This window comes from Diadema antillarum, unplaced genomic scaffold (assembly GCF_040938485.1).
Source record: "Diadema antillarum isolate AM-2024a unplaced genomic scaffold, OU_Dant_1.0 scf00000109, whole genome shotgun sequence".
NCBI classification, from domain to species: Eukaryota; Metazoa; Echinodermata; class Echinoidea; order Diadematoida; family Diadematidae; genus Diadema; species Diadema antillarum.
The window spans coordinates 1,262,239-1,275,931 of record NW_027270998.1 but is presented as its reverse complement, the minus strand read 5'-3'; the positions used below and the strand labels follow the sequence as shown (position 1 = coordinate 1,275,931).

General features: G+C 38.8%; 1 protein-coding gene across 1 annotated transcript; it reads left to right on the top strand.

Annotated features, from left to right (window-relative positions):
• Positions 1-3,260: 3,260 nt before the first annotated feature.
• Positions 3,261-7,796, top strand: LOC139719360 (uncharacterized). Its single transcript, XM_071630774.1, has 3 exons — positions 3,261-3,371; positions 5,850-6,058; positions 6,493-7,796. The coding sequence occupies exons 2-3, from the start codon at positions 5,959-5,961 to the stop codon at positions 7,794-7,796; spliced, it is 1,404 nt and encodes a 467-aa protein (XP_071486875.1). The 5' UTR covers positions 3,261-3,371; positions 5,850-5,958.
• The last annotated feature ends 5,897 nt before the right edge of the window (positions 7,797-13,693 follow it).

Sequence of the window (13,693 nt, the reverse complement as noted above, 5' to 3'; positions counted from 1 at the left end):
TCCAAGTGTCTATTTTCTGGCATTTCACTCTTTTCTTTTACTTTCAATTTTTACCTGCACACTGTACACCCAGCACTTGACAAGCACAAGGTACGATAATACGCCAGAGGCGGACTGTACCAGACTGGAAGAAGAAGAAGAAGAAGAAGAAGAAGGTGTAAACTCGCTCTACATCATCTCGTTCTCTAAAAATATCGGACTCGCGAACTTCTCACTCTCCTTCTATGCTATCTATCTCTCTTTCCTTCTCTAAAATTCGCTGTCTCGTGGAATATTCATTCATCCATCATTGTGCCATTTTACCTCTTTGCCGGAATTAATTGTATCGCGTTATGTGCATGTCATGTGTACAGGCCTATAAGTGACCGCAAGATCGGTCTGTATCAGGTCGTCGGGGATAATTATGTTCCGCGGAGACTGCGTCTGGCTTCACGGATCCCCTCCTCCGGAGAAGAGCGATAACGTCAAAATAAATAAATAAATAAATAAATAAAATAAAATAAAAAGACTCCTCCGGACAGACGGATCTTTCTGTCTAGTGTATTACCTATAAAATGCGGGAAAAGTGCAATCACTGAACCGCTGTCTGTCAGTCCATAGGATTAACGCTTACAAAAAGCTAAATAATTTTGCAACCGCATAAGAAGCTCGCTATAGTAAAAAAAAAAAAAAAAAAATGGATCGTAACGGAATCGTAGAAACTTGGCGCCTCAAGTATACTTTGGGTCAGAGGTCACGTAAGTAGGTCAAAGGTCAAATGAGGTCAAATATTCATCATTTTGGAAGTATAGGTTTGATAGCTGTATGCCTGTTTTATACACTTATAATATTTTGTTTTATGCCTTGTTTGCACAATATAGATTTATTATGCTTATTTACTTCTGTCGTATAGGTCCGGTTATATTACGTGTTATTTTATTTGGCTTTTTTTTTATGCTGAATGTATATTTGTTTGAATAGAGCCTAAAGAAACCAAACCAAACCAAACCAGACCAAAACCAAAACCAAAACCCCTATTATAGCACAAAGTACGATTTGTCAGTCATTCATCGATTCATAAATAGACATTTTTAGATATATAGGTGCCAGTTTAGTGGCCATATTAATGTCTCACATCCCTTAAAGGGGAAATCCAGTCCTAATATAAGTTCGTCTGAAAAGAAAGAATAAGATATTACGAGTTCAATGATATAATTTTGATCGAAATCGGATAAAAAGTAAAGAAGCTATTATATGACATTTTGAAGTTTTGCTGTTTTTTTTTCGGGAAACAGTTCTTGAACGGTCAGTATCACTATGCAAATGACAAAGTGAGCATGTCATCCCCTCACAACTGACTATTATATTAGGCCTATGTGCATAAAATTTTAAAATTTCCAGTTTTTTCATTCAAACGCAATAAGTATGCCCGAGGCTCATAATCCTCATGGATCTAACTGATCACTATTCTGAAGTTATGAAGGAATAACATCATGTTTCAGACTTCAATGACAAAAACATTGAGTTTTCGTCATTTCTTGTACACGATCAATTAAAAAATTGTGAGGTTATGACATGGCTAGCTCACTCATTTACATATTCATATCCAAAAACTGTTTTGCAGAAATTAGCAAAACTTCAAAATATCATAACTTCCTTATTTTCCGTCCGATTTCAGTCAAATTTCAAAAAAAGATTTATCAGACTAACTTATATTTGGACTTGATTTCCCATGCAATTTTGATTATATTGCAAGTTACATGTCCATCAATATTCGTAATCATTCTACCCTCGTATAAAGCCCCCCCCCCCCCAAAAAAAAAAAAAAAAAAAATCATGGGCGGAGAGCAAAACTCGCTTCAGTCTCTCACAACAGACTGACTTTACGGTTCATAAAATCATCATCAATCAAGTAGCTACAGGCAGGGATCGACATTGGCGGTGGCCCGGAGGACCAGGGCCACTATATCTGTTGTTGGGCAACCAAACTTTCAAAAAAGTATATATAGGCCCTATAAGGTGGCCCGATCGGGCAAGTAAGATTAATAATAGATAGAGAAAGCATGTTGTTATTATACGTCATGACTTATATACCTATACTCGTCTAGACAAAATGGGAACTTGCTTCCTTTTGTATTTCTTTCCACCTCCCCCCCCCCCCCCCCCCGCCCAACTCACACTACATGGCGCATTGTATACCCGGTAGATGTACTAGTAGGCCTAAGTATAACGTATGAGGAAATAGCCCCCAAATATCTACATCCTTCTACAGAGGGAGATAATACAGCCTGTTCATGATACCTAAAACGCATTCCATCGATCGAGTGCTGATTTTTTTTTCTTTTTTGCCTTTTACGCCATTCAATAGGCATGGTGCGTTTGTGTGTGCGTGTGGGGGGGGGGGGGTAAATACCCAAATTGCATGATGTATTTTATTTTATCATTATTTTTTTTTTTTGGTGTGCATTTCCTGCATCGCATATAGTGGAATAAGAACATAGGGCCTATCAAACTAACACACACGTACACATAAACGCACAAACACATAAACAAACAAAAACAGCAAAACCAAACCAAAACAAAAAACACACAATTGGCATATAAAATCACAGTACCCAAAGGCTTGACAAGAAACAACATATACATGCCACACAGAATAGTTTTACGAGGAATATATAGGGCCTACGCGTATTGCAGCTCTAAAGTAGAGAGTAAAACAATAAAGGACCTCGTTTTAGCTATTAAAGAAGAAAATGAGAGTCTGTTCATTGGACATGATATGCACAATGATATACTGAGTAGTTGACAATATCAAACGTGGAAAATCAAATACTTGTATTAATGTAGATAGCAGATTTATAGATATAACACAATGAATTGCGCTACCTGTATGGCAAGAACTTGAAGACAAATTGCCTCATTGGCAAAAGAAAAGATGTGAGGCCTTACATCGATAACATGCCAAATGAAGGTTCTAAATAACGCAAAAATTGAGAGTCGAAATGCGCTTGGCATGCATCTCGATTCAGATATAGATTAGGGGAAAACACAACAAAAGCTGCTCCATGCATGCCTGTCAAATTTCGGGGACTCCCCCATGCGGGCACCAGCAGCCTCGGGCGGGAGGCTGAATGAGGTATGAGGATGGATACCAGCTATTTGGCGTGGGAGAGCACCGGCGGGTATTTGACGTTTCCAGAGTCTCGGCTGTTCTGCTTGCGTTGATGATCCTAGTGTGCGTCGTCGATCAATCAAATGCCCCATAACGCTGCCCATAACTACTCGTACGTGCTCTGCTGATGAGCTGAGTTGTTGCGTTCGTGCTTTATATCGTCACTAACTGGCAAGCCCTCTAAACAGAGTTTGTGACGTTCATATCTTACCCCTTTTCGGTGAGTGTAGATCCTATGTATTTGTCGCTTGTATTACGGGATTGACATTGCATTTTGTTCAAGTTTGTCATTCTTTTCTACCGTGTCTACGGGCTGCGGTCCTGCCATGCCAGTACCAGTGTAGATGTAGTCTACCGCGTCTATCCCATGGTCCCATTGCCCGCAATAAATGCTGGGGTTTCACTAACTACACGCAGCGCTGGCGACAGCGCTGCACCTCTATTCCTTCGCGGACGTTGTTATCGTTCACTGTTTCCTTCATGAATATCTTTATTAATCGTGGAAAACTAAAATATAAGGAATTATCGTAATCTATGACCATCATTCAATAACCGGTATGCGATTTTTTGTTTAATTACGTCGAAAACTTACCGAAATCTATGGCTGAAATCAGGTCTGTAAACGTCCTTACTGCTTCACTCCTCATCTGCGTGTTATATGAATGGCATTCACTCTCGTATACTACAACGTAGGTAGTCGGGGCGGAAGTGATGAGATAGTCGGATGACCCCGACTAAAAAAGTTCAAATCATTGCCGGTGCAGCACGCGCGGATCTACTACAAGCTTTACGTAACACATGAAACGCACGGGCGCACGGGCGTACGTAAAAAGCAACCACTTCTGAATGCGCATGCGTGGTAGTTTGTTGCTTTTGTGAAGCTCTTGAAGGAAAAGATGCCACCGCACGATCTACTCCGAAAAATTCAACAATAAGGTCTGGATACCAACAAAACGCCGAATTCAACTCAACCATCAGGAAAATACGCTGTAGGTAAGTGTTGCAAATTATATTACTCTTAAAATCATACCAAATAAAAGGTATTTTATGTGATTTTGCCGTCAATAGTGACGGTCGTTTACAACGTTGAAACACTAACACATGTCAGACCCTGTGCACAGCACAGTGTCTGGTCAGGCTAGGGTTTCACTAACCCCGGGGCGGCTCCTTTCACACAGTTACTTACACTGTGCTGTGGTGGGAGCTTCGCGTTCGGGCTAGTCGCAGGTAACTGTTAGTGGTTAGGGTTTCACCTAACTGCGACCAGCCCCAACACGGCTCCCACAGTGTGTAACTGTGTATACGGAGCGTCCCGGGGTTAGGTTTCACCAAACACTGACTGATGTCTACTGTTGAAGTCAGTAAACCCAATGCCAATGATCTGCTTGAATCTTTTTGGCATAACCAGGGAGGCATGAGAGAACCTCCTTGGCAGAACTACACTGCATGCGCACTGAGCTGCGCTGCGTTAGCTTAGCATAACAAGTTTGACAGTAGGCGAGTAGGAAGGTGTCTTGTTTAAAATGTTTGAAGCCATGCGAAGGTGTCCAACCCTGACTGAAGACTAATCTTGGTATCTGCAACCCACACTCGTCAATCTCCGACATAAACGGAGAGAGGAAAAGAAGAAGAAGAAGAAGTACAGTACAAGTGCACAGCAATCTTGATTCCTGGTTAACTGAGGGTTGAAAGTGTGGTGTTTTTTTTTTTTTAATGATTATGAGGATTGTGAACATGTGCAATTCAGCTTTTGGCTGCCTGCGGCTGTTAGACATGATTTTTAATGAATCCTGTTCAATATAACCTACAAACAATGTAAATATCAATGTGAAGTGATCTTCATTCAGAGATTTAATTTTGACAGAAGTTGGGGAAAGTTTGGCTGAATTATTATGTAAACGCCATGCAAACAGAATTCAGTTATAGTGTAGTGATAGATCTTACGGAATTCAGTTAAAACTGTAAAGGCACTGTAAAAATGAGAATGTGAACACAATCTTATGTTGAATTCAGATTCTGTAGGTGTCAGACATGTACAGAATACAAATGGGCGAATGGTACCAGCCCCTTGTGATTTGTTGGATGATTAGCAATTGTACGCAATATGTGTGGTAAGTGACTCTGGCAGATTTATTCATGGAGAGGGTGAAATAATACGCATTGCCAAAAAAAACAAAAAAAGACAAAACAAAAACAAAAACAAAAACATAAACTGACTCAAAGAAAGGGAGCAGTTGAGATTTATACAAATTGAAAGTACCAACTCCAATGGAGAAGCATATTTGCAGCAGTGAAACCAGAGGCTTTACTTTTCACAAGTTTATGACAGCTAGCATTCCTGTTAAGAGCATGGTATTGGTAATGTGCAATGTTATGGTCTGTGGTAATGAAGAGTAAAATTTTACTGATATCCCCTTTATCATCATGGAGTTGGAATTGAAATTTTTTATTAGCTGCAACCACAGCAAGCTATAATGTATGGTCACACATGCTTTACACACAGTAATATTCAGTGTAGAATTGGATCAATATCATTCAAATATATTATTTTTAATTATTCACTGTTTTGCCTCCAGATATTGTTCTCAGACATCAATGCAAGTAAGTTTGATCCTGATGTTTGTATTTTGCAAAATATGTTGAGGTTTCAGCATGACAATGCATAAAATCTTCTCTGAATTCAACTTTTTCTTCATAGTTCATATCTCCAACTGGCCAGTATGACTCTCATATGCCAAAGGCATGATGGACCGAGCTGTTTGAATTGTGTGTGATGGCAACCGGAGAGAGTCAAGAAAGATTTCAGAATGATGATGGTGGACCTTAAACAGCGGCTTAAAAGTCACCTTTTCCTCACAGTGGTCCTGGATCTGTTTGTGACAGGTCTTGTCATGGGATCTACTCAAGGTGAGCTGAATCATGTTCATTCATATCCTCAAATTGGACCAGTCAGTGTTTTAACCCTAGTATCAACAATTGTTAGACACCTCACACTAATATGTATGCTCATGTTCATGTACTTGTGCAAAGGTGATGATGGGAAGATCAGCAGCTTGTATGCCCTATATTATGCACACAATCTCCCACTCAACCCCCGATCCTCTAATTTCTCAACCAAGAGCAGATGCTTTCTTCATATTTGGTCAGAACAAAAAAAAAAAAAAAAAAAGCAGAGTATCTGGTCTGTTATCCCTCACATTCTCACCTATTCATATTGCTGTAGACTTCATGGCAGAGTTTATGTCATATTACTACTGTACTTGCTAGCAATGGCCAAAGACAGTGAGCAGTAATGGATATAAATGTTCATATTTTCATTGCCTGCTAAATCTTTCTTTCAGTGTGGAACAAGGTTCAGATCCAGCATCCACTGGGGAGCACTCAACCAGTGGCCAGGACTGGTGCAGCAGTGTGGCAAGATTTGTCGTCTGAAGTTGTTTGGATTTTTGGTGGTCAGGGCGCCCTTCAAGGCAGATCTCCATCAGGAACTCAAACTTGGGGTGAAGCACAGACCCTGGATGATTTCTGGCAGCTTGATTTGCGCACTCACTCATGGACCGAAGTAAAGCATAATGGTACAACAGCATGGCCTGAAGGGCGCCACCATGCAGTGGCATGTGGTAATGTTGCTTCGCCTGTTCTCGCAGCAGGTGTTGCAAAGAGTGGAGTTAGAAGGACAGATATATGGAGGTTCAACGTGTCATCAAAATTGTGGCAGTTAGAAGCTGTAAACAGTAATGGAGTTTTGGAGAATGCAACCCACGTTTGGTGTTCAAACACAGGTTTGTTTAGTCTTCAGTGGAACACATTGAGACCTTGGGTGATGCAATACCACTGGGATAATAAGACTTGGATGGAAGTAGCCAGAGGACAGAGTGACAGAACACTCTCTGGATATGAACCCGATCTGAGGAATGCGTACAGTTACCCACACTGGCCCTCAGAAGAGGGGTTCTTATTAGTTTATGCACCTCTAATGGGCCATGTGATGCCAAACGCTATCAAAAGTGAACAGTGCAGTATGTGGCTCCTCGATAGACATCTCCGGTGGCAACGTCTGATCAGTGTTTGCGTTTCCTACAGGAACTGTTCGAAGTTGCTTTATCTGAAACACGCAAAGCCTGCTGCGCCATCTTGCCGGAGGCATTCTGCCACCTGGACGGACTCTAAGGGCAACGTGTGGCTGTATGGTGGCCTTTCCAGTGGTGTTGTTATAGATGATATGTGGATGTTCAACATGACAACAAAGTTGTGGCGTCAGCTGGGAGCAGCTTGCAAGGACCAGTCTACCCATGACACTTGTCCAGAGTCTCCACACCCCTCAGTCAACCCTGTGACATGGGTGAGGAACAGTACGCTTTATCTTCTGGATGGAAACCAACATTCCGCTTCCAACAATGTTACATTCTGGACGGATCTGTGGACCCTGGAGCTCCCAGATTTCTCCAATGACTTCACCCTGGCAGTGCCTCCCATTGGTATTTTCCTCATTACGCTTAGTCTGACGGTCATCCTGTCCCTTGGGACGTGCATCATCATTGTCCTGGCCAAGTGCTCATCCCCTCTGGCACCGAGGATAAGACCTCCCTCACGCACGTATGGCCAGGTCAGCTACTCTCCCGTAAATGTTGATGAAGTGGCTTAAAGATGGCATCCTTTCTCATGCCCCAGTTGCACTGTTCAGGAAAATATTTGGTGCTGAGAAAATTTTAATCCATGTTGTATTAGAACAAGACTTCTGTCATGAATATGATCTGCTTTCTAAAATATCACTTGCCTCAAATTCAACAAGAAATGCATTCCCCTTGCCCTTCTCTCCATGCCACTTTTCCAGCCAATCTGTACACTATCAAACTCATGTCAACTCAGAATGACTGAGCTTGTAATTCATACAAACAAGTGGTGAAGTTCCTATTTTAAGCGAAAGAGTGTATGAAAGCTTAGGATTTTCATTGTATTTTTATGCATCATGCATAATTACAGTGCCATTCTGCCAAGTACTTAATGAGATTTAGATGTATTCCTAATACTGGTTTGGCTCACATGCATCTCAATCAGCAAATGTAAATTGTGTGTTCTCGGTGTTCATGTTACATTCAATTATGTACAACAAGTCGAATGGTACAGTTGTACAGGTGTATACAGGTTATATGTTATAGGGAGAGTCTGATACTAAGGGGAGTCCCATTATAGCAAGGTCAAATACAGTGAGAATGTAAACAAGGTAGATCATCAGGTTTCAACCACCCTTTATGTGTTCAACTACTGTACAGGCAACCTTATGTATTAACCTGAAGATGGAAATTTCTTTTGCTACACAATTGAGATAAATTTTGGGCCGAAAAGGGGAAAACAGCAAAACAAAACAAGGAAGAATAGAATAATTTGTGCTGATAAAACGAGAATTTTTGGTCCTGAACCAAACAGTGGGCAAAATCACATGCCGTGTGAAAACAAGCAAACTACTGTTGAAAAATCAATCCCTATCATGTCTGCATTATCGCAGCTTACAGTAAGCAACTACCTCCAGTGATGAGTGCTAAATACGCATGTCCTGCACATCGTGGATAAGAATGCAAGGAATGGCAGGTGTCATATTTAACACGTGTATTGTAAAATCTAGATCATTCGACACGAGTTAGAAATATAAAAAATTTTTTTTTTAATATTTTGCAGGAATACCGTTGGGACTTTTCTGTTGCATTTCCTGTTTGTCAAAACCTTTTGGTATTGTGTCATACTATGTATGCAAAACTATCATAGCAGAACAAGTTCCTGCTGTGTACTTTTTGGTGTGTTTGGTGTGTTTTCAAGTGTTTGGATACAACAAGGGTCCGGATATAAGGAGGTAAATTAGTTGCACCCGACAACCTTGTTACAACGGGATTCCCCTGCAGACTTATTACCGTTTTCTTCCATGGTTATTTGTGGTCAAATCTGTCACATCTTTTCAGTTTGGGGGCTTCTGCCACAGCGGTGAAATAATGAGAGTAGATGGCAGTATTCTTGTTCAAGTTTAGTGCAGAAAACAGCTTTATGAAAGCTAAAATTGATGTGGATGTTAAAATGTTGTGAGATACACACATATTAAGCACAGGAGGCCGGATGCATTCATTTGTCACATACATGTATATGACTGAGCAAGTAAACCCAAATTTTGTCACCATGTGTGAGAACAAAGAAAAAAAAAGTAAAATGATAGATATTATGTGCTAGTAATGTCCTCACAAATTAGCCAATCAACAGCTCAATCTGTACATCGAGTTATATGATTTATGATTGTATTTTCTTTTTCATCTTGATAGGTTGACCACCCCTCCTAATTCCTTTAGATGACCATAGCACATTGAAGAATGAAAACTGGTCACCCCTGTCTGGCAAGTATGTTTATATTATACCAGGTACCTCACCTGCCAGCAAAATTTGGTTTTCCCCAGAAGTGGTCATTGGTGTACACTGTTTGTGAACCTTGCACATGCATGCATACACAAACACATACACAAACACAGACACATACCTGGTACACACATCCATACACTGTTATACACATACACATACACACATACATACACATACACATACACTTACACTGTATACACACTACACATATAAAAATTGTCAGCACACATACGTACATACCACTCTTGCATCAGCTTTGAAAGAATTTTTGTGAGTGATATGTGATATACACATTGTAAATTTGTCAGTTCTTGGAACATTGCTTCTGCTACCGTTGCGACTCATACATGTGTTAGTCCAATTGCAGTTTGGAGTACATGGTGGTATGTGTAATGTCTGCTAGCATTCTGAATGTTATGCTCACTATTGTGTCATGTCCTTGTAGCCATAATGCACAGCTCCTCTGAAGTGACAAATTTTAATTGTACTGTAAAAGTGGATATTTTCGCGTGACTAATTTTTTGCGCTTGGCCGGATGAGAAGAGTTTCGCATGTTTTTAATTCCGCGGAATCAAGACATTGACCATTTGAGCATATGGCATGCAAAGATATTTGCGTGCTTCTCGCTAGTTTCTGGTTTCGCGAAATGCGCGAAAATTTCAACACTGCGAAAATTTCCACTTTTACAGTAAATCATGCTTGTACATGGTTCACAGGAAAATAGATACAGCTTAGTTTTGAGCATGTGCAAAATATGTAATTTTTACATACCTCAATGTGAAACAAATCTTTGTACTGGTAGCTTTGAAAGTTTGTGCCAGATGCAGACAAAGAGCCAGGAACCATGATGAGAAATGTCAAATGATATGAAAGGAGGTATGATGCCTTTTAAAGTGTAATCTTTCATCTGATACTTTGAAACTCTGAGTCTTTCGTGAGATCTAGGCCTTTAACTCTAAATTTCTTCACACTTGATTGTATGTACAGCTGTTTACAGAGTAGATCAAGCACCCACCCTCTGATGGCACAATATGAATGTTTATGATGTCGAATTGTTCTTTGTGATGCAAAATTTACATGTCAAAACAATTCTTTTGTATATTAGCACAAGAATGCATAGCCAGAAGTTTCTCTAGTTTTTAATGATGGTAAAATCTCTTTTTGTGGTTTGCCATCTTTTATCGCAAAGACTTGACAAGCCACCTTGAGGAGATCATCAAAACCGTTTCTTTTTTTTTTTTATTTCAAATGGATAATTTTAGCTCTCAGTTCTTTGGTTGACCATGATTGACTACAATGTATTTGTTTTAAATGCATTTAGATATGCGTTACTGAAGAATGTGACACTGATTTATTTTCATAAAATGTGTTCAAGAATGTACCCAATCAGAAGTGCTGAAATGAGTCATTTGTGCATTTTTATCATTTTTTGGCAAAATGCAAAGGAGTGCAAAAAGTGTTCAGCACCACAAAAATTGTAACTGCACTGCAGCACTGTGGGAGATTGCCAATTGCTCTCTCTATCCAGCTGTACATGCTACACAAACAAAACACCTGCATTGATTCATGTGTCTGCACAGCCAATCAAAGAGCAGCCCCATTGTGTTGCGATACAAAGTCTATTTTGTTTGAAGCTTTCTTTGATTAATGGAAAAGCATTTCATAGTAGGTGGTCTCATGGTACACCTTGTATTCTTTCTTAGATGTGAGTGTTTTTACAAGATGATATAATTTTATAGAATATGTAATTAAATTTTATTAAATATATAATTAAATTTTATGAAATATGTAATTAAATTTTATAAAATATGTAATTAAATTTTATGAAATATGTAATTATGGTATATAATATCCCAATGGAATCCCATTTTCTTTGCTCATTTTTCCACCAATAAAATATATAATTCACAGGTTTAAGTTCATGATGTTACTGGAGATGCAGCATACTCTCGAATATTCACAATATTGTGCAATTATACGTATTGCACAGGTGAGTGCTTTAGTAGAGATGCAGTGCACTCGCAGGTCTTTACAGTGATGCAGCCGAGTGCATATTGTATTATATTGTGATTATCCAAGAGTGTGCTACATCTCCACTAACATCACAAATTTAAATATATGCATAATTTGTGTATGAAATGAGTCTCTGAACTACTTTCCCCTTACTTCAAAGAGTGAATACCAGTCAGCTACATGTGGAACTTGCTCAGAAACTAAGATGTCTGAAGAAATGTTCCAACCACACTGAACACCAACTTATATTTATCATACACATTCCAGTTAAAGCAGTGCAGTATTGTTTTAGATATGCATCTCACATTCATAAAGTTGAGTGAAAAAAAAAATAGTGCATAGAAATTGTTTACAATAAAAACTGATTGAGTGGGGGCTTGTAATCAATTAAAAGTATGTATAATGTGATGTCAAAGTGAGTGCAGATTTGCTTTTTTGCTGCACTTTTTTTTATTGCACTCTGATGCATGCTACCAAAAACATAAAGAGAGGACCACAGAGGACTCATTTCAGAGGTTCTAATTGGCTGCATTCTTGAACCCATTTTACAGATATATGCAATGATTTTGTAAGGTGAAAAGGAGGACCAAACATGCAATCAGACAAATTATCAAGTATATTATTTTACTTTGTAATTCTATTTACTGTGTCATAATTGCCATAGGATTTATATTATTTTGTAAACTTAGGGATATGCAAAATGTGTTCTTGCCTTTTCATACATGATCTGTGCAGCATCTTGCAATTTGGTCAGTGAAGAACATGGTAATGAAAGCTATTATTTCATCCTACTTACGGTGAACTACTACTCTGTGATCGACTTGATTACTTAAAAAAGTGTGCATTTTATTAAATGTTAAATGAAACTACTTTATAGTTTCAGCAAAAAAATGGACATGAACTATAGTCATAAAGTGTTTTAACTTTCACAAGCATTCAGAAAAACAGTGATACAGTGATACTTCATATAATGAAGTAGCCAGAATGTTGATTTTTACCTGTATGTTAATGTATTAAAAGAGAGACCAGCTAAATACAGTGATGGAAAATCGGGACCTCTTAATTCACTTCATTAATAGTGGTAACTCTTTGTAAGCGTGGTCGTTAAAATGGAGTTTCCCTGTATATGACTAAGTTGCACATGCAAATGAGGTAATGATGTCATAACTACAAAATTCTCCCAAGTTGATAGGTTTATGATTTCCTTGTTCTACAGTGTATACATGTACACTGCATTTGATTGTAATACAGCTGATCTTTTGTATTGATTTTACTCTTTGTATTTAAAGGAGACCTCCAGATGATTTTCAGACTTTTACATTTAAACAACAATAAATGGGTTTTACTGCTTGAGCAAGCTGTAATGTAGTGGAATTACGTATACATTTCTGAAATACATGTATGTGAACCTCGTATGTCGTCATCCTTGTTCAGTGAATATGTTTTGCGTTTTTCAGAGTATACATGTATATCAGTTCATCTCTATGGAGCTGCCGATTTATGTACTATTGCACAATGATGTGAAATTATGAAAATCGTCTGGAGGTTTGCTTTATGTCATCTTGGGTATGGGATGGAATTTTACTTTAACATATTGGAAACTATGCATGCAGAAAGCACAGAGAAAGGGGAACTTGTTATGCAGTGTTTTTGTTACTTTGTGTCCTTACTGTTACTGATCCTAAAGAACTTGTCAGCTAATGAATTAAATTCAGCATATCAATGCCACCTATCTTTCCTACTTGGCATCAGTTTTAGTTTCTAGTACATGTAGGGTATTTCTTTCAAAAAGCTGTTTCTGAAGGTTTCAGGTTCTCATCCTGGATAAAGAGCAGCATTTACTCTGCCAAAGGTTTCCAGAACCGATGTAACAGAACTCTGCTCGTCTAATAGTTAGTTCTGAAGTGATGTTGTAAAAATCACTGTAGTGCAATAATACGCTTTTCTATGCGAGTAAATTATCTTCTATGGTTTGCCAGCACTCCTGCAACAGTTCATCAATGGTCAGTGGATAAGATCATGATAAAAAAAAATGCTTTGGGTGTCTTGTCAGAAAATGTACTTATCTGTTGACTCTTGCATTGGTGCGAGAAGTGAATATTGTTCAAATGTGAATGTGATTTTAAAATG

Coding starts and splice junctions, on each gene's coding strand:
- LOC139719360 (XM_071630774.1), top strand. CDS start 5,959: ATGATGATGGTGGACCTTAAACAGCGGCTTAAAAGTCACCTTTTCCTC. Junction 6,059..6,492: donor TGTCATGGGATCTACTCAAG/GTGAGCTGAATC, acceptor TCTTTCTTTCAG/TGTGGAACAAGGTTCAGATC.